The sequence below is a fragment of the Plectrocnemia conspersa genome, unplaced genomic scaffold, assembly GCF_051122295.1.
Source record: "Plectrocnemia conspersa isolate PC_06_02 unplaced genomic scaffold, ASM5112229v1 ptg000002l, whole genome shotgun sequence".
NCBI lineage: Eukaryota > Metazoa > Arthropoda > Insecta > Trichoptera > Polycentropodidae > Plectrocnemia > Plectrocnemia conspersa.
This window is the reverse complement of record NW_028277166.1, coordinates 2,240,683-2,259,855: the sequence shown is the minus strand read 5'-3', so window position 1 is coordinate 2,259,855 and position 19,173 is coordinate 2,240,683. Positions and strand designations below refer to the sequence as shown.

The window sequence follows — 19,173 nt, the reverse complement described above, 5'->3', positions numbered from 1 at the left end:
AGCGAGAAGCCACCGAAGTGCTGCCGTAGACCAGGATGGAGTGGACCACGCGTGACCCGTCACGCACCCGTAGGGCTACGCCCCTGCGACTCCGAGCTCCGACCGCATGTCCTCAGCCCGTCGCGCGCGCGCCCTGTGTAGCTGCACAGACGCACCACAGGCCCCCGATAGGTGCTCCCGGACATGCCCGTTGTTCTCTCGCCCCCTGGAGCCCTACGCGCCGCCCGGATCTACACGTGTTCCACTCTGCTTGGAGCGAAGCACGCCGCGCGTCGCTGGAGGCCGTGTTGCCGCACCATACGTCACGACTTTGCCACTTTTGTGCCACCAGCATTTTATCATCAGTAGTGCCAAGGCTCCCATTCTCTCGCTCTAGTTGAATATCGCGATTGTAAATCGCTAGGGCGGGAGCTATATGGGAGCCGAATTTAGATGTGTTATGGCCAAAACTGGTCGGCGCTAGAATGGCATTGCGTGGCGTGTTTTTTCTCTCTTCCGGCAAGCTTGTAAGGGTTCGGACGCGTGCCGTCGCGCGTCCGCCCCATTCTAACCATGTAAACACCGTTAACCGTCAAATAAATATTACTGCAGCGGCTCAATCTGTGTCTCATTGCCACCCGCCATCATCACCACCCCTAAAGTTTTTTATTATTTTCTCTAATAGTTTGTTGTGTGGTATCTTTAAAAGCATATCCCAGAATGAATATTGTGTTTTTATATACTACATACATATATCCATAAAAAACATGATTTATGTCATCTATCTTTAATTTGCACGATCATAATATACTATGCAATTTTTATATTTTCCATCTTACGTTTTAATTTACAATGTGGGTTTTACAGTCTTTTTTCAATACTCACTGTAGTGAATGACTTGATTATACAAGGCTCACATTCAAATGCCCTAGAGCTCAATTGATGCAATTGTTGCAAGATAAATTCCAACATCTTATAAATTTTATTGCATGCTATATGCCAATGGAATCTGTAATACTCTTAAAATATGACACTCAACTCGGTTACCGCTTCAATTCACTGATAAAATCTAAAATCAATGCATTTTTCTGAGAATTTGAAACTCGTTTTTGATGAAGCTGTAAATGTGGCTAATTTGACAAGGTCTATAACCGCAAAACTTTTCAAAATTGAAGAGATTATGAGTCATAACTTATATATGAATAAATGACAATGTTCTTACTCAGTAATTAAAATATAAAAAATATTTCTTTCGGTTCGACTTTCTGATATTTTGTAAATTCAATAAGCAAAAATAGTCATAAACACAGTTTTATAATAGATATACTTTCTCCCTAGTTTGAGGTACATATTCATACATAAACAAAGTTATAAATATTTATCAAGAGTCTTGCAATTTTATGTAAAAAATAATATGCATTCAAAGATTTTTCTTAAATTCTTTAAACTTAACTTTATTTCTACAGCCAGATTATGTTTATGTTTTTTTAGTAAGAATTGTGTATTTATTTATTAGATCTGTCAAATACTCGAGTAGTACGTTAGTAAATGCGGTGTTAAGACCAAAATGTGGCAAAATTGACAGATACGACAAGACGCCGAACGCAACAATGTCCACCGACAGGACTGGAATAATAATGAACGCTTCGCCCAACAGCCAAGAAACAGAGTATGCGTTGAAATGGTTAGCGCCTTCATACATGAAGGTCATAACGGGCGCCTTGGTGGGACTGAGAGACCACGGAATGCTCTGCGACGTCACTCTGAGCTGCCAGGGAAGACAACTTCGAGCTCACCGCATCCTGTTAGCTGCCTGTAGCCCGTATTTTAAATCCGTCTTCGAAGATAACCCTTCGACTCATCCGGTAATAGTGTTTCGGGACTTCCAGCACGAAGACTTGCTAGATTTAATACACTTCATATACCACGGAGAGGTAGAAGTGCCCAGGCATAGGCTCACCTCGTTCCTTAGCACCGCACAACTGTTGAAGATTCAAGGATTGGCCGGCTTAGAAAACGAACCACAGCAGGTGTTATCGAACAATCACGAAATCGATGACAATTGCACTGAGCCCAAACGTAGAAAGCTGTCCAAAAAACACCACGATAACAATAGCAACGAAAAAGACTTAGAAACTGAAAACATTCCAGAACAAGCCGTACAAATGTTAGGAGATGCCGATGTGAGCGATACCGAAATTGAACCGAGCCCTAGTGATTTAAGTAAACCCAAAAACGAAGATAACCTTAACATAAAAACGGGTTAAATTAATTAATATAAATTCTTTATAGAATATAGACTAAGAATATCACTAATGTATTATAAATATTATTTTTTAGAACTTGCATATGATTTGACATCAGACCCGATGATGAAAGAAGTCACACAAGGTTTGTATTTCTCTTCTAAAAAATAACTGCTCAACAATTCTTAACATTCTTCCTATTCTACATCGCTCGATTTCATCTTCCGCAATAATTTATTGGGATTTATACTTAAGACTGTGCAAATTATTTATTCAATTCTGCTCTTGTGATTGACTGTTGGATCAATTAACGATAATTTATCAAATTTTTTTTTATTAATGAAAATGTTATTCCATATCAAATTTTCGATTGGAATCTTTCAAATGTTTACTTGAATAATTTAACTGATCAGTGACGTCATTTCAGTTTTTTCCAGGGGAGGCAAAAGTTAGCCAGACAGTGGTCGTTTTTTTAGCATTTCCAATTCATTAAGATTCATAGTATTTCATTAAATGACATGCAATTTCTGGCGAAATTCAAGGGATCCCTGTTTAGTCCACTTCAAAAGCAATAAAATCTCAGAAACGCTCAGTTATCTGGCATTCATATTAAGACTTTTTATAACATTATTATAATTTACAATAAGTGAAAATCAAATTAAGCATATCTAAACCGAATATTGACCAATAGGAGAGCGCAAAAAACAATTATATCTTCTCAGAAGTAAAAAATCATATAATTTTTTCTCATGGAAGTTCTCGCCTACATTACAATACAAATAAACTATGTATCAGAACGAACTAAATATTTTTTTCAGATGGTGATAAATTCCGTTGCCAATTGTGTTGGAAAGGCTTTAAACATCCCACTTCGCTGACTCTACACAAAGACTCGCACACCGGAAAGACCCAATGTCCTGTATGCCACCGCTCATTCTCTCGATCCTACGATATGCGTAGCCATCTGATGAAGATACACCAAGACCAGCCGACATCGGAAATCAAACCTAAGATATCAAAGCCGCCATACGGAAATGCCACTTAACGCTGCCATTGTGATATACATATACTAATAAGACTTGGTATATGTTAGTAACTAAGTAATATTAAGTGCCTTTTTATGTTTGTTATTTAATAACTAGAAATATTTATGTTAAATTTAATGCCGCAAAATAAAATATTTTTATTAAAACAAACAGTATTTTATTGATTAGTTATTATAATAATATAATTTTAGTTATATGTTATTCATAGATTCGTCCATGGACGGATTGATTGAAAGAATTAAACAGCTCTGTCGTTTTATTAGCTAGTATTCAAATAGCGCCTATCCATTCTACAGAATGATCAAATTAATCACTTTTGTATTGCTATACTATTACACAAATATTCTTATGTAAGGATATATATATATCTTTTTATTTCATTATGGCCAAAACTTGGCGGCACTTGAGTAACACTGGCGTAACGGACGCTCTGGGTTTTTCGACACCACGAGGGCGAGCCCTGCACTTTGATCACTTGTATATAACATGTAACAACTTCGTATCACAATAAAATACTACTGTAGCGGTTCAATCTGTGTCTAATTGCCACCCGTCACCATCCCACCGCAAAGTTTAATGTTGGTTACAAGTGAACGGGCACGCACCAGCGTGCAGGCTCGCCAGTTTCCACGAGAAGGCTGTCCGTTACGCCAGTGTTACCAGTGCCGCCAAATTTTGGCCATAATGATATTTAAATATATATATATTAAAATAAGCCCCCTATAATACATCATCAGACTAAAACAGAGATTCCAGTTTCGCCTCAAATTACTCATGATTATTCAATGAGTCAGAGGCGAAGAGGATTGTTGATTTACTCATATTTTCTGATATTATTTATAAAAAATACTTGTGTAAAAGCAAAATGGCTTCAAAATAGTTTTTATTGCATATATTTAATAGCAGTAAAATTATAATATTGTCAGGAGTTTACTATACATAATTGATCTTAATGTCCACTTTTCTTTAAAAGGCGTTGATATTTATTATTATTGATATTTAAAAGATAGCCACTTAAAGAAAATATTTTTTAAATTTGAACTGCTGTTGTATGGAATATGCAGGTTTTATTAAAAGGATACGATGGAAACATTGGGCTGATATAGTTTATTCTTGATTTATTCCAGTAGGTATTGATATAAATATACATAAACTTATTTTCTTTTTAAGATGTGCTGAGTTTTCACATGACGTGAAAGATTATGTCTAGTTTTGAATTCTTTTTCACATTTGCTACATTTAAAGCCATAAGATTCAGCATGAATTAATAAATGCTTTTCAATTTCATTTCTTATTTTAAATATTCTGCCACATTTGTCACATTCAAATGTATGAGAGTTTCTATGAAGTGTCATATGGGATGAAAGCGAATTTCTGGTTTGAAATGCTTTCTCACATATGCTACATTTAAAGTCGCAAGAATTTCTATGAATATCCATATGCTTTGAAAGAGAACCTTTAGTCTTGTATACTTTACCACATTTGTTACATTCAAAGTTACACAAATCACTATGAAGCTGCATATGATATGTAAGGTTACTTCTGCTTTTAAACACTTTTCCACATTTGCTACATTCAAAATTATAAGAAACGCCATGAGTGAGCATATGTCGTGAAAAGCTACCATGCTGTGCGAACTTCCTCCCACATTTACTACATTCAAAGTCAAAAGAATCGCCATGGACATCCAAAATATGTCCATAAAGATTACCTTTAGTTCTGAACGCCTTTCCGCATTCATCACATTGAAAGTCACGCGATTCAGAATGTATTTTCATATGTAAATAAAGGTTAACGTTAGTTTTGAAAACTTTTTCACATACGCTACATTTAAAATTATATGCATCATTATGAATATTCTCATGTCGTAAAAGATTACTTTTAGCCGGAAATTTTTTACCGCACGTATTACATTCAAAGTCAAAAGAACCATTATGATTATTCAAAATATGCGCTTTGAGATTACTGTTAGTTTTAAACCCTTTCCCGCATGTGTTACATTGAAAGTCGGTAGAGTTGCTATGAATTTTCATATGGTACGAAAGATTACTTTTAGATTTGAAAGCTTTATCACATAAGTTACATTTAAAATCATAAAAATCATTATGGATAATCATATGACGCTCGAGACTACTTTTTGTTGTGTATGACTTTCCACATTTGTTACATTCAAAATCATGGGATTCGCTATGTACATTCGTAACATGACCTGAAAGATTACTTTTACTTTTAAACATTTTTCCACATTTGTTACATTGAAAGCCGCTGAAATCACTATGGAATATCGTAAGATGATGTGAAATGGAATTTTTAGTTTTGAATGCTTTTCCACATTCGTTGCACTCAAAATCGAATGATTCTCTGTGAGATTTCATATGTCTTGAAAGATAAATTTTACATTTGAACGCTTTTCCACAGTTGCTACACTGAAAATCGCACGAATCGTTATGAATTTTCATGTGGCTTGTAAGTTTAGCTTTAAAGTTAAAAACCTTTTCACATTTGTTACATTCAAAATTATATGAATTATTATGAATAGTCACATGTCGTAAAAGATTGCCTTTAGTTGCGAATTTTTTTCCACATTTATTACAATCAAAATCTAGAGAATCACTATGAATATTCATAATATGGCGTGAAAGGTTACTTTTACTTTGGCATACCTTTTCACACATGCCACATTTAAATGATTTCTTTTCAAATTTTCTTTGACAATCTGAATGTAAATTAAGATGCTGAAGAAAATCACCTTTTTGAATAAACAATTTATGGCAATTCGGACACATATAATTCTCATCTTTGTAGTAATGATGAATATCACCAAACGATATTTCAAATTTTACTCTTTCTCGTTCCTAAAAACAAAGAAACATGAAGAAAAAAAATATTTGTTCAATAACAAATTATACATATTCGATTTGACTATTACTTGTGCTTCGGTATGAACATTCGGATCATCATAAGATAAAATGTCCGTGTCAATAGTATTTGTTATAAGAACATCTTTGACATCATGTGTTTCTGTAAATATATATATTATATAATTTAAATATATGTGTATTTATTAAAATTTCTAACCAATTTCAAGCAAATCATTTAATTGTTGTACACCATAATCTTCATTGTTGTCATTTTCTATAATTTCATTTTTGCACTAGAAAATAAACATTTTTAATTATTGTTATTTTATTTTTTAAATATTTATCTCATTTACCTTAAATACAATATCAATTTTTTCATCGTCGTTTTCAATATCTGGTTCTATAAAAATAGTTTGTTTATAGTGTTATTTTAGAAGGCGCCAGTGTGAATATGATACAATGTTTTAAAGCAGCGTTTTCCAGTTTTCAGAATGCAAGCTTGTGTTCAATACATACATATACTATTATAAAGATAAATAAAAATAAACAAATTTAGCCGTTAGTCAAATGCGTTACAACTGGGTAAACACAATCGACAACTACTAAATACATAGTGAGACACTAGATTGAAATTTAAGTTTGTAAAATCAGTGACATATATTTTATTAATTATAAACTATTACAGATTACAATCAATAGATGTCACTATGCAGGACCTAGCTCGATTATATTGTAATTATTCACCTGTAAGATCAGGAAAATATAGAAAAACCTTATCTATGATGACAAGCTAAGAAAAAATTGCTTTGATATTCAAAATATTTATTCATTTAAAAATAAATATATGACATGAAAAAATATTTCAAAATAAAAGAAGACAGGATAAAACATTATGCGTCACTATCATTTTAGCGGATATCGCGTCAAGGTCTGAGTCATATAATTTGTGTATAAATGAATAAACAAAAATAGTAACTACCAGAAACTACGATATAAAGAGATTCATATTAATTTTCACATTATTCACAAATCAGTTATGATTTTAATATTCTATTGACGAGATTTTATGTAATATATAAATTTCACACATAATTAAGGTCATACTTTTTACACCATTACAGAACGACGAATATCTTTGAAACGCTGATTTAAAGCATTAAAAATGATTTTAACTATACCAATTTTGATAAAACTTGAAAACGACATTGTAGCGATTTTGCAACAACTGTCACAAATGACAGATCATATTTTATGGTCGAAACAGAATATATTTCGAGCAGGTAAAAAATAAAATTGTCGGGGTATTTTAAAGCTAATCCAACCGTTCTCCTGCAACCGTTATGCACATCTATATGCTATAGAAAATGTTCAATAATGGAAAAATGGGTACCACAAAAACTGAATGAAAAAGAAAATCTAAGTCAAATCATCATTAATTTGTATATAATAAACACACATTATACAAATAATTTTGTAATAAAATTCAAAAATTATCATTACCTAGACTATAGATTATAAAACATAATACATAAAAGCGTCTTATAATTAACATTGATCTTTCGCGTCGACCGCGGGTTCGGTGGCACAAAACTTAATATTTTTGCTATAATTGCACGTAGTTCTTTAGCTGAACAAATTAGCATTATATTTGAGAAATAATCACTTATCTTTTCGGGATGACATGAAAACATTCCTGTGTTATAATTTTTTACGAATAGCCAAATAAGTTGTTAAGTCGTTTTCCTGTTGCTTCTGAAAAATAATTATGAATAATTGGAACTATATACCTAGAACGTTATAAGCTGATATAATATTACACTTATAAATCATAAATGCAATTTGAATATGATAATCAAGAAAAACAACAAATACTTTTATATGATATTTTACATAAAAAAATAAGATATGTTAACTAATAAAATGTAATATACACATGTATTTAAAGTTTCAGTTAATAGTGATTTCGTAGTAATAATTACAATGTACGTGATTAATTAGCTGATAACATTGGTATTATTTGCTTACGGCGCGTTCACGCGCGCGCCGTTGTGGGCCCGCGCCCACAGCATGTTAATAAATCATTAAATAAAACACTACTGTAGCGGCTCAATCTATGTCTAATTGCCACCCATCGCCAAACACATGTTACAAACGAATTCAATTGTATGTAATTCATTATTTACACGTGTTTCCCATTAATAATTAGTACACGTATTAAATATTTAGTATAAATATGGAGCGATTAAAATAAATAAAGGTCATTAATCAGTCGTCACAACGACACACATTGCTGGAGCATCTACGTCTCACTTATTACTGGTTTCCACTACGACAGCGCCCCCCTGGAGGGCGGGCGCGAAAGAATTAATAATTTTAGTATGTATTTAATATAAAATATTAATGAATTTTTGTTTTAAATTATTATTATAAGTTAATGGTTATTATTTAGACCAGTGCTCTACAACTTTTTTACATCCGCAGCCCGGCGAAAATGGGAAAAATATTTCGCGGACCGGCGTCAACCCAAAATAAAAACCAATGTTAGATAGAATATTATTTATTTAATCTAATGCTATAAAATTACAATTGTATGTTAGTGCTGCACATCTGCTGCTGCTTTTTTTGCATGCAAATTTGATATGCGTGGTTGCAGCGTGTTTTCTGAGAGACGAAGCGTTGAACTAACACCCAATCGATTCCTCTGTTTGGTTTTTATTACTGACATAGATGAATAAGTCTTTTCACACAAATATGAAGTTGAAAAAACTACAAAGCTGTGTCGCATCAGTAGGGGATACCCTGAATAGGGTGAAAGTTTACACGGACCACGGACCATCAGGTTGAAGACCACTGATTTAGACTGTGACGCGTTAGCCAACTGTCAATGTCTCGAGCGTTTCAACCATAACCTATTCATGACACGAGAATAGCTTTCGAAGGATGTATGCTTCTCCTTTTTAATTTCTTTAAAACCGTTCAACGACGTCTTGTAAATTAGCTAATCCTGATCCAAACATATATTTAAAATAATATAATAGAAACGACAAAGTTGAGCGCCAAAGCTCTTTTAATTGATTGACAAATGTTATAATTACATAATGTGTATATGTTATTTTTTAATAAAAGAATTACATTTTAAGATTGGCTTGCTTTAATTTAGTAAACTCCATTTAAAATTTTCTTGACGGTAAGTTACCTGACGTTAAGATAACTAATTTGTTGTACAAAACAATACAATAATTATATTATTGTTAGATGAACATCTGTCTCACTATATAATAAGCGCCGGTTATCAACAGATAGAAAAAACTAAGAAACATAGAGCTTTCTACAAAGACGCTGTTAAAAATTTCACTATAAGTATTAGTTTTTAATAGATCCTCTATTCCTAAATATTGAGCCTGTGTTGTATATTACTACAGTGCATTATTATAGGGAGGGACAAAAAGAATTGGAAATACATAATGTAATCAAATAATACACACGTTCTACTAAATTTTCATTTATTCCACATTAACATTTATACACTGATTCTCAGAATGTGTCCAACATAGTTTGTAATCCATGATTTATGTAATAAACATGAAGCTGCTAAATCGTAGTCTCCTCATATGCGTCGATAATGTCGATCTTTGATCAATATTTAAGAGCCAGTTCCGGTTTTGGAAACATGTAACTATATTCCAAGAGGAACGCATTTGTCTCAACGAGTCGCAAACAATTTCGTGAAGTAGTCCATTTTACACACAATTTACAAACTCGGATAAACGTATTTGTGTGTTTTCGTTTATCAGCCGGATCGTTTTTTTTATACACAGCGATATATTCGGCAGGCTGTCATTTTCGGATCGGTGAATTTTTACACGTAAGGTTGTCGTAACTCAAAGTAGACCGCTGGGCTTTCGGTGACGAATTTTCCCATTACCCATCTCGATGCACTTTCCTCCCCAGGCCAACAGAGGCCTGATGGAATATTGTCAAAAAGTTATTAATGAAAAGGACATGACAATCTTTTAAACTGTTATTAGATCAACTAATCGTAAGTAACGCCCTCGTTACGGCTATAAACAACTGAAAAAGTGAATAAAAAGAAAGAAAGAAGATACAGTAATGGCGTGTTAGGATCGTGTGTGTGTGTAAGAGTTGAGTTATGTATTCAATCATTGGAGTCACTTCATCAAATTAATCACTATAATAAACCGAACAATTATTAGACAATATATAATATATTAAAAATCACAAAAAAGAAAACAATAAACCTAACATTAATACGCGTGCGATTAAATATAAAATACATCTTTGTTGTGACAGGAAAACGATTGTAACCTAAATACTCTTGGTTTTATGTTTATATACGAACTCTTAAGTTATGAAAGATGTGTCTGTGTCTGTGTGTTTGTATGTATGTTATTAATAACGGAAGATTATTTAAAAATAAATGGGGATCTCAAAGAACCGACCATAGTGGGTAAAACTCCGCTATGAGTGGTCCCTCTACTCGAAGATTGATAGCTAGCCTTCCATGCAACGCGTTACAGAAGCCTATCTGTGTCGATTTGTATGGTGGGTGTGGCGATTCGACATCCGCTGTTCATCAGCTTTACGTAATTCCTCAAAGCGCCTTTCGTGTTCGGCCATATGCTTGCGCCTTTGTTCCTCCTTGATTAATATCTAAAAATATATATAATTATTATATTTTCCAATATACTTTATTTATATTAGGTGTACAAATAAGTTTCAGTCTTTTTTTCATTCAATCTTGAAACATCACACATTACCCTGATAGATCAACATCAATATTTAAACTGTTAAAACCACTCACATAAATCACAATAGTACAGGATCAAGTGCATAAATTACTAATCTACAGATCCAGCGAGCTTTAGCAAAATATTGGTTGACACTCATAAATGACACTCATAAATAAGAGATAACTTACAAAGGTGTATGGGTTGCCAACGTTAACAATTGGCTTTCAAAGATCATATCAAGGAGTAAGCAGCTAATTTCTCAAGCGCATGTGGACTAGTCGAAGAATGCACGTTCTATACAATTGGATACTGTACAAGTTAGCAGTAAAAGGGAGAAGTTATACCTATCTGATCAAACATTTGTCCTACGGAGTGCGAATATAAAAGGCCCAGCTTTAGAGCAAAACAACCCACAAGATATTGCATCCTTATACCATCAACCTCTTAAAAACTGACTCTATTGACAAAAAATGCTCAAAATCTTCTATACTGTCTTTCTAGAAAGGAATAAGGAAAAAATATATTTTTTCAAAAAGGTGTACAAAAGTTAAACTGAATACAGTAAGCCTCCTATAGCGTTTGCGGCAGTCCCTCCTATAGCGTACTTTTAAAAATTATGATCAAGCAAATCAATATATGTTTTTTTAATACATTATGTCTACACTTTTCAGGGAGTTTCAACCATTCTAATTTTTTATAATAAAATTATTTAATTATGGAATACATATTTATTACAAATCTAAAAAAGTATTAATGAATCATAAAATATATTTAGATATATGCTATAAGACACTTTATATCCAACATTCAAATGTTAGTGCATTTAAAATAATACGTGATCTTTTTAAACTTAGATAATTTTTTATTTCAAAATTTAAATGCAAAATCCATGTAAATATAATAATTTGTTCAATACGATTGTTCCACAGAACAATCCGCTTAATTAAAAAAACAATTAGAAAAATGCCAAACACCCTAAATATAAAATTCGAGAAGAAATGCAGACAGAAGACAATAAAGAAAATTATCATGTTATTAATAAAATTAAGGTATTAAAAAGGTGTCGATGGAACTTGATATTATACGACACTGACAGTAATTAAATGCATAATTACACGATTTAAGATCTTTAACTTTTTTCATTTCTAGCATTGTTTGTTTTCATTATAATTAATAGATTTCAATTAATATCCTAAAATAAAACATACTGCAGAAAAGTTTAATAATTTATATTTACTTTTTATTATTTATTTATTGTAGAGCTTGTGCATTTTAAAAAATAATTAAAAAACTGTTGCGTTTAGCTCCCCTGGCGCTCGCAAAATCAAGGACATTCTTCGCGCACGTGTCGCAAGAAGAACATAGAGCAGGTGGTCTTGTTTACAAACTAAATACAAGGTCATTTAATACATAAAAATGGGAAAAAGTTTGATTTTCTGATTTCATTAAATTCACAAAATACAGTTGGAAGAACTTAACCTCAAATTTTGTATGGGTGCCTAGTTCCCCCTATAACGAAGTCCCAATCTCTGCGCAATAGGGGGGTCGACTGCACATGTCAATTATATAAATTAAATTAAAATTTAATATAATATTACATTCTTAACAAAATCTATTGACACAGAGGGTTAAAAGCAATGTCACATGTGTTAAATATGGATTATTATACCACATTTTAGAGGGCAAATAAATAGTATATATAAAAAAAATATACTGACGTTGTTTCGCCCCCGGAGAATTTCGATAAAATATTTTTCGAACAGAAGACCATAACAAGTGGATATTGGTGTACACATATTTTACATTTTAAATCGTTCACAGGAAATAAGTATTGATGAATGAAAATTTCATTGGAGCAGAACACCACAGGCCCAGAGGAGTTGATCTATATTTTCCTAGATCTCCATGAAACTTCAGATATCGACAGATTGAAGCTATCTGGCTAGCACTGGAGATGTAGTGAGAAAGACTGTACACAGACACCACAACATTGAAGTAAGTTGGTTAAGATCCACTCTGGTTGCACCCTTCGACAGAGCTGATCTAGGCCTCGCTAAATCTCACTCATATGACTTTAGGATAGGCTCAAATATTGATTCTCAGCTGATACCTGAATTCCGTTTTTCATCCAACTACAAGTCTACTCCCAGCAATCCAGGCAACTAAGAGTCGCTATAACGTTTAGGAACCCAAGCAGTATAAATAATTTATAAATGTGTTGAAAATTTTGATAAACTTGTACCAAAAACATGTGATATTATAATTCTGATTGATAGCCTTTAGTGATATTGGTATGATTAAATAAAATCAAGCTATGTGATGTTATTAAGTACTTCAATAATAAGGTAAAATGTAGCTCATGAAAGTACTATAGTACATTTCGATACCTCAAACATACAATAAGATATTTCGTTAGTTTTTGAGATAGATATGCAGTCGAATAGCTTATCTATTAAATATTAAATTTGACTAATTTTTGGTGAGGTATTCCATATTTAAGAAACAAAAATCAAAGAAGTATGATATAATTTATATAATGGAAGAGATGCGCGAACTTTGAACGAGAGGTCCGTGAGGAAATAAAAAAACAATGTTTAGATTCTTAAAGGTTCTCTAGAGATGACTATTTTAATGATTTTTTTATAAATTACATTCATAAACCATCCGTAAAACAGTGGATGACATCCGCAGCACTGGCGAAACATCACTTACAAACCTCAATTGATGTCCGTAAGCATTGAAAGAGTTAATAAAAGTTACAATAGGTATCTCGAGTTTTTACAAATATATCTCTGTATCGATATGTACAATTACGAAAAAAAACTAAAAAGACCAAAACTCATTTGTACACCTGATGAATAGCATACTTTACTTAAACAATACTTACAACTTCTGGATCCAACGGTAACCAGTATATGCAAGGAGTTGTCTTGGTTTTCTTGAATAAATCGTCCAAAAGCTTAGACGGCGCTTCTTCCTCTTTCTTTTTGAATTTACGTGCTGTAAGAATTGGCGAGTTAATATCACAATTAAATCAGTTTATAAACAAACGTGCTTTATATACCTGGTGAAGGACTTCGTGATTTGGTTCTTCGTTTTTTCCGTTCGGGATCGAGTGCATCGCGCTGGCGGTTGTTTGGTCTGTCCAAATACTCTTCTCTACCTTCTCCCTTACCTAAATCCCACTCTCTGACTGCCGTCCGCTTTTCCAACACTTTCTCATCGCTATCCTGTAAATTAAATAATAATCTTTCAGAGTAATTAAAGCGCTTTTATTGTTGCATATCACTCTGGGGTTCGTCATACAATTAAGATGTGAATAAGGAACACAACTGATCTTGAAACTGTAAAGATCACAAATGTCCGGATGCGTAAAAGAATTAGAAAGACTAGAAGATGTAAGTAACTTACAAAGAGCAATCATTTTCTTATTATGTAGGTTATCAAGACCTTACAACACTTTCAGCATTTTAGGCTGATTTTGGAGTCTGCTAAATCGAAAAGCAATCAAGAGACAATATAACTGTTGAAAATCTAGTGATTTATAACAGATATGTGAACATTTATGGGCAACAGTTCTAGAAAAGTTCATGAACTCGATCGTAAATATAATTTCCATTCGTTGAGTACCGAGACATCAAAAAATTCATTGGCAGCAACCAGAAAAAGGTTCGCCTGCTTGTGCGATGACTTCCAGTAGGGACTACAATAAACGCTAAATACTATTTTGATCTGATTAAGTATCAACAAGGAAATTTCTAGTATTAATGAATTTTTGTTGAACAATTAATTTTTTTTACAATTTTTGGCAAATTTTATTTACTCCTCATCAGCCCCAATAATAAGCAGAACTTCTCCCCACCAGCCACAGATGTTTTGGGAGTAAAAGCCAATACTCTGCTTCCGTCTAGATACCACAGAGCAACCAGGAGTTGAAGAGACTCTTAATATCGATTAATTATTAAGTGTATACTGCACTGTTGAGAAGAAAGGCAGTGATAAAAATCTACACGATTAATGTAGATGTTACTATGTAAAGAAGGATCTAAGAATTAATTTCGAATAAATAAGAAAATTACAAGCAAATTTCTATATTATTGTAATAATCCTTCGTGAGATAGAATGTTGTTTTAATTTTCATATACCACAAACCTAGGATATGAGATCCATATGTAATTATATTATATAACCTAATAGAAAACGTACAATTCCTCCAATTTTCCTGTCTTTGTTTTGAGCATCCTTCGATCTGGCGTCTGCGTAGCCCGATTTGTCTTCTTCAGTGGTGGCCATAGCTTCGTCCATGGCCTCCCTCGAACCGAAATCGACATTTAAAGTCTTCGGGTTCGAGAAAGGCCATGTGACTCCATGTAGAGCGTGCCTCGTCTCGATAGCCTCGCTGTAAAAAAGTACAATTGTAAAATTCTTCATGGCAAATAAATTATTATCATAACTAATTAGACTCACTCTTCTGTTTCATATTGTACGTAGCACTTTGACTTGATTTTATCTATCCAAAAACCATTCTCGACTATCCTGCCCGTCCTCTGAAGCAAGTTTTTCAACAAAGGTAGAGTGAAAGGTCTCACCAAGTTGGTGATGTACAAAATCGCGGAAGTTTTGAATTTGGGCGGACTCGGCGAGCGTTGCAACTTGGACGTCTCTTCGTTAACGATGGAGATCTTTCTGTGAGCCAAGCTTCCGACCGTCTCCCTCTCGGGCGCCAATTCGGGTATGCTATACTTTCCGTTTGTCTTTTTGTTATCTAAGTCGACATTGGCTTTCTTGGGCTTCGGCTCGGAATCGTTACTACTCTTGACGTCGAATAAGACTTCGTCAGCGCCCACCGGTTCGACGTTCGATATTATGTTCTTTAGCGAATCAGTAGAGATGTTGACGGAATTCGACTTGGATAATTTGGGTCTGGAGCCCCATTTGCGTTTCCTAGCGGCGGTCGTTGTAGTCGCTGTTTCTGTGTGAACTTCAGTTCTCGTACTTTTGGGCAAATCGTGTAATTTGATCGATTCGGTGATCTCCTTTTTTGGTGATTTAGGTTTTTCGATTATGATTTCAGTCTTCTCTTTGACTTTTTCGACTGGTTTATCGACCACTGGTTCGATTTCTTTCTTTTCTTCTTGAACTACCTTGGTTTCAAATACTTTTTCTTTTTCGACAATCACTTCTTCGACTACCTTTTCGGATACTATTGTTTCTATCTTCTTGGGTACTTTTGTTTCAATCTTTTCGAGTACTTTTGTTTCTATCTTCTCGGGTAATTTTGCTTCTATCTTCTCAGGTAATTTTGCTTCTATCTTCTCGGGTAATTGTGTTTCTATCTTTTCAAGTACTATTGTTTCTATTTTTTCGGTTATTTTTATTTCAATCTTTTCGGGTACTTTTGTTTCTATCTTCTTGGGTACGTTTGTTTCAATCTCCTCGGGTACTTGTGTTTCTACTTTCTTGGGTACTTGTGTTTCTATTTTCTTGGATACTTGTGTTCCTTTCTTCTCAGGTACTTTTGTTTCAATATTCTCGGGTACTTGTGTTTCTATTTTTTTGGGTACTTGTGTTTCTATTTTTTTGGGTACTTGTGTTTCTTTCTCTTCAGGAACTTTTGTTTCTATCTTCTCGGGTAATTGCATTTCTACTTTTTCAGGTAATTGCGTTTCTATCTTTTGGACAATCACCTCATGTTCAACTTTCTCAACAGTTTCTATTTCTTCTTTTTTAGGTTTGAGTTCAACTCTCTCAACTACCTCTACATTTGCCTTCTCAGGTTCGTCCTTCTCGATCGTCTTGGTTTCTTTCTTCTTAATAATTTCCGCTTCGTTGGTAAATTCATCGGTTTTATCATTCAATTTACCTTTACTAACAGCACATCCTTCTACCTTGACGGGAATTGCGATCTTCGGTTCTTCTATTACCACTTTTTCTTGGATTACATTTTTTTTTGTAACAATTTTTTTATTTTTTATTTTTATTACAGGTTCCGCTTCGCATTCAGTCTCTTTGCCTGATACGACTACTACTGGTTCCGGTTCTTGTATGATAGGTCGCACGTCCACGGTAGAATCGGGCGATGTTTCGGGACTCTCCGTTGTGTCGCATTTTATCTCTCCGGGTGGAATATCTTCGACGTCTTGCGAAGAAGACGTCGCTACTTCGGAAGCTACCTTCTCTGGTTGTTTAGCGACCGGCGCGGATTCTTCGACTGCCGCTTCTTCCGGAGAGGAAGGTTGATCGATTCGATCGACGACTTCGACTTCTTCGGGCACCGGAGAGCTCCTTTTGAGAGCAGATCTGGTCGTGGGTCCGTCGTCGTCATCTTCCTTATGTTCTCTGGCCGAGGAGCGCCTGGAGCGGTGCCGGCCGCGCTTCTTGTCTTCCGACGTCTCCGAGGCGTCGCTCCTGGAGGACGAGCGGTCTAAGGGCTTCCGCCCCCTCGGGGAGGCTTCGCCCGCAGGCCTGGCCAGGCACAATTTTAGCTTTTGGATCTCGCCGGAGTCGGCGGAGCTGTCCGAGGCCTTGACGTGCCACACCTGATCGTCGGGCAGCGGCGGAGACTCCACGGGCGCTACGCCCTGCTCTCCCGCCGAGTCGCGCTCTTCCTCCGAGGATGACTTTTTGCGCCTCTTAGCCGGTCGGCCGCGCTTCGGCTTCTCCGGCGCGGGCTTCGCCTTTTCCTTCTCCTTCTCCTTCTCCTTTTCTTTGTCCTTATTTCGCTCGCTCTTGCGCCTCATTTCGCCGCCGGTCTCAATCTCGAGACAGAACGCGGACGACGCGCCACTTCCTCTTTTTCTTTCAACGCGGTCTAAACAAAATTTATGAACGACCATTAAATGGCGAGTATATGCTGTACATAAATCTAATTTATGCACAAAAATGCGTTTTTCCGTTTTAATAAATAAATACGCGGTACAGTCAACAAATTTTAAATTTTAAGCTCCTAAATCTTAAAAATAAATTAGCAAATAGAGAACGTGCTGAAGGCGATATTTTTTTAACGTTTAATACAAAATAAAATGGTACTTGGTAATTATATCAGCGCCACGCTTAGAAAACAGGTTGTTATGAACATCTTCTCTGATTTTTGGCTAAGAATCGTTAATCAGTGCCATCGACAGTAGCGGCTGGTGACAATAGAAAAATGTTGGGCCAGGGTCAAAAAAATATTTTTATTATTTTACAAGCTTAACATAATATATATTAAACATATAGTGATTTAACATCCGCCCTCTAGGCGGCGTTTTGGTGGCGGAAGTCAGAAAATGGGGTGGATGCTCCAGAAATAATATGACGGTAGTTCTAGCGACTCTCTAATTGAGTACTGTCTTACAACTCTATTTATTTACTTAATTACTCCATATTTATAGTAAATATTTAGGGGAGGACTCGCGCTTTAGTGAATTTAGTATCTCTTGCTGAAAGCGAGCTGTAAAAAGTTTATATGTGTGAAGGGGAGAGCCCACTCTTTTCTGCGCAAATCCTCTTCCTGGGTTTGATTTGAGTACCTGGTGCAATAGAACGTAATTTATCGTCAGCACGTCGCTGTTCAGCTTAACTTTCAACTTAAAAGTTTAAAATAACACTATCGACTTAGAATGGCACTCAAAATGACATGCGTAAATGTCACATCGCTACTGTTCACTATTTGGGAGTTCTTGTGACAGACATATGACAGACACGTGGATTTTCTGTTTCATAATATATGAATCTATACTATAAAACAGAAAATCCATTCAGCATTCAACCGATCTTGACAAGTCGAATTGTTTTTATACGTTTTAGTGTTAAGAATGACATTATTAATATAGGCGAGAGTGTAGGTTGTAAATGTTTTTATTTAGAAGTTAAATCGATACAAAATCGCTCGTGGACTGGTTGACGAAGCTAAGACGCTCGGACGGTCTTAACTCTGGACTCCTCCTGGACATGGACGGTTCCTTGAAGAGGGAGAGGTCTTCCCATTCTGAAGTTCTTGATGGGACGAGAGAGATTCCTCCCTTTCAGAAGTTATTGATGAGAAGAGAGAGAGATTCCTCCCTAGTTGGAATCCCAACGTGAAGTGAAGTGTAGAGGGAGAGTTCCTCCCGGCTTGGATTCCCAAGAAAGAGTGATGTACGCCGGCCGTGACCCTCCTTATATAGTCGTTGAGTCGCGTGCCGGACGCACTTGGTTGGTGGGGGAAAACCCTTCTGTGATTGGGTGTGGGAAGCTCGTCTCCGATTGGTCCATTTTGCACGGGGATATGAATTGAAACGTGGCGCTTCGAAGTACGATTATAACATTA

The 19,173-nt window shown here is 35.0% G+C and overlaps 3 protein-coding genes and 1 long non-coding RNA gene across 9 annotated transcripts; 2 read left to right on the top strand and 2 right to left on the bottom strand.

The window, feature by feature from the left end:
• The first annotated feature begins 1,481 nt into the window (after positions 1-1,481).
• LOC148237303 (uncharacterized) lies at positions 1,482-3,421 on the top strand. The gene is made up of 3 exons (XM_088206160.1): positions 1,482-2,241; positions 2,320-2,370; positions 3,044-3,421. The coding sequence occupies exons 1-3, from the start codon at positions 1,590-1,592 to the stop codon at positions 3,268-3,270; spliced, it is 930 nt and encodes a 309-aa protein (XP_088062286.1). The 5' UTR covers positions 1,482-1,589; the 3' UTR covers positions 3,271-3,421.
• On the bottom strand, positions 3,406-7,383 carry LOC148237302 (uncharacterized). Of its 4 annotated transcripts, none has more exons than XM_088206158.1 (6): positions 7,311-7,383; positions 6,486-6,532; positions 6,350-6,425; positions 6,201-6,292; positions 6,021-6,126; positions 3,406-3,561 (listed from the first exon to the last, which is right to left on the bottom strand). In XM_088206158.1, exons 1-6 carry the CDS (start codon positions 7,336-7,338, stop codon positions 3,542-3,544), a joined length of 369 nt encoding a protein of 122 aa, XP_088062284.1. In that variant the 5' UTR covers positions 7,339-7,383; the 3' UTR covers positions 3,406-3,541. The 4 variants fall into 4 exon arrangements, with proteins under 4 accessions (XP_088062284.1, XP_088062285.1, XP_088062282.1 ...); XM_088206159.1 differs by lacking the exon at positions 3,406-3,561 and adding an exon at positions 4,370-5,697; XM_088206156.1 differs by lacking the exon at positions 3,406-3,561 and having other exon boundaries at positions 4,370-6,126.
• Positions 7,384-8,162: 779 nt separating this feature from the next.
• Positions 8,163-10,675, top strand: LOC148237301 (uncharacterized). Of its 2 annotated transcripts, XR_015808894.1 has the most exons (3): positions 8,163-8,295; positions 8,359-8,508; positions 8,582-10,675. It is a non-coding gene; the product is annotated as an uncharacterized LOC148237301 (long non-coding RNA). The 2 variants fall into 2 exon arrangements; XR_015808893.1 differs by having other exon boundaries at positions 8,178-8,508.
• Positions 9,622-17,696, bottom strand: LOC148237300 (uncharacterized). Of its 2 annotated transcripts, XR_015808892.1 has the most exons (6): positions 15,351-17,696; positions 15,090-15,282; positions 13,948-14,113; positions 13,771-13,883; positions 10,593-10,803; positions 9,622-10,095 (listed from the first exon to the last, which is right to left on the bottom strand). XR_015808892.1 is itself a non-coding variant. In XM_088181476.1 (5 exons), exons 1-5 carry the CDS (start codon positions 17,621-17,623, stop codon positions 10,675-10,677), a joined length of 2,874 nt encoding a protein of 957 aa, XP_088037602.1. In that variant the 5' UTR covers positions 17,624-17,696; the 3' UTR covers positions 9,622-10,674. The 2 variants fall into 2 exon arrangements, 1 of the variants encoding a protein (XP_088037602.1); XM_088181476.1 differs by having other exon boundaries at positions 9,622-10,803.
• Between the last annotated feature and the right edge of the window lie 1,477 nt (positions 17,697-19,173).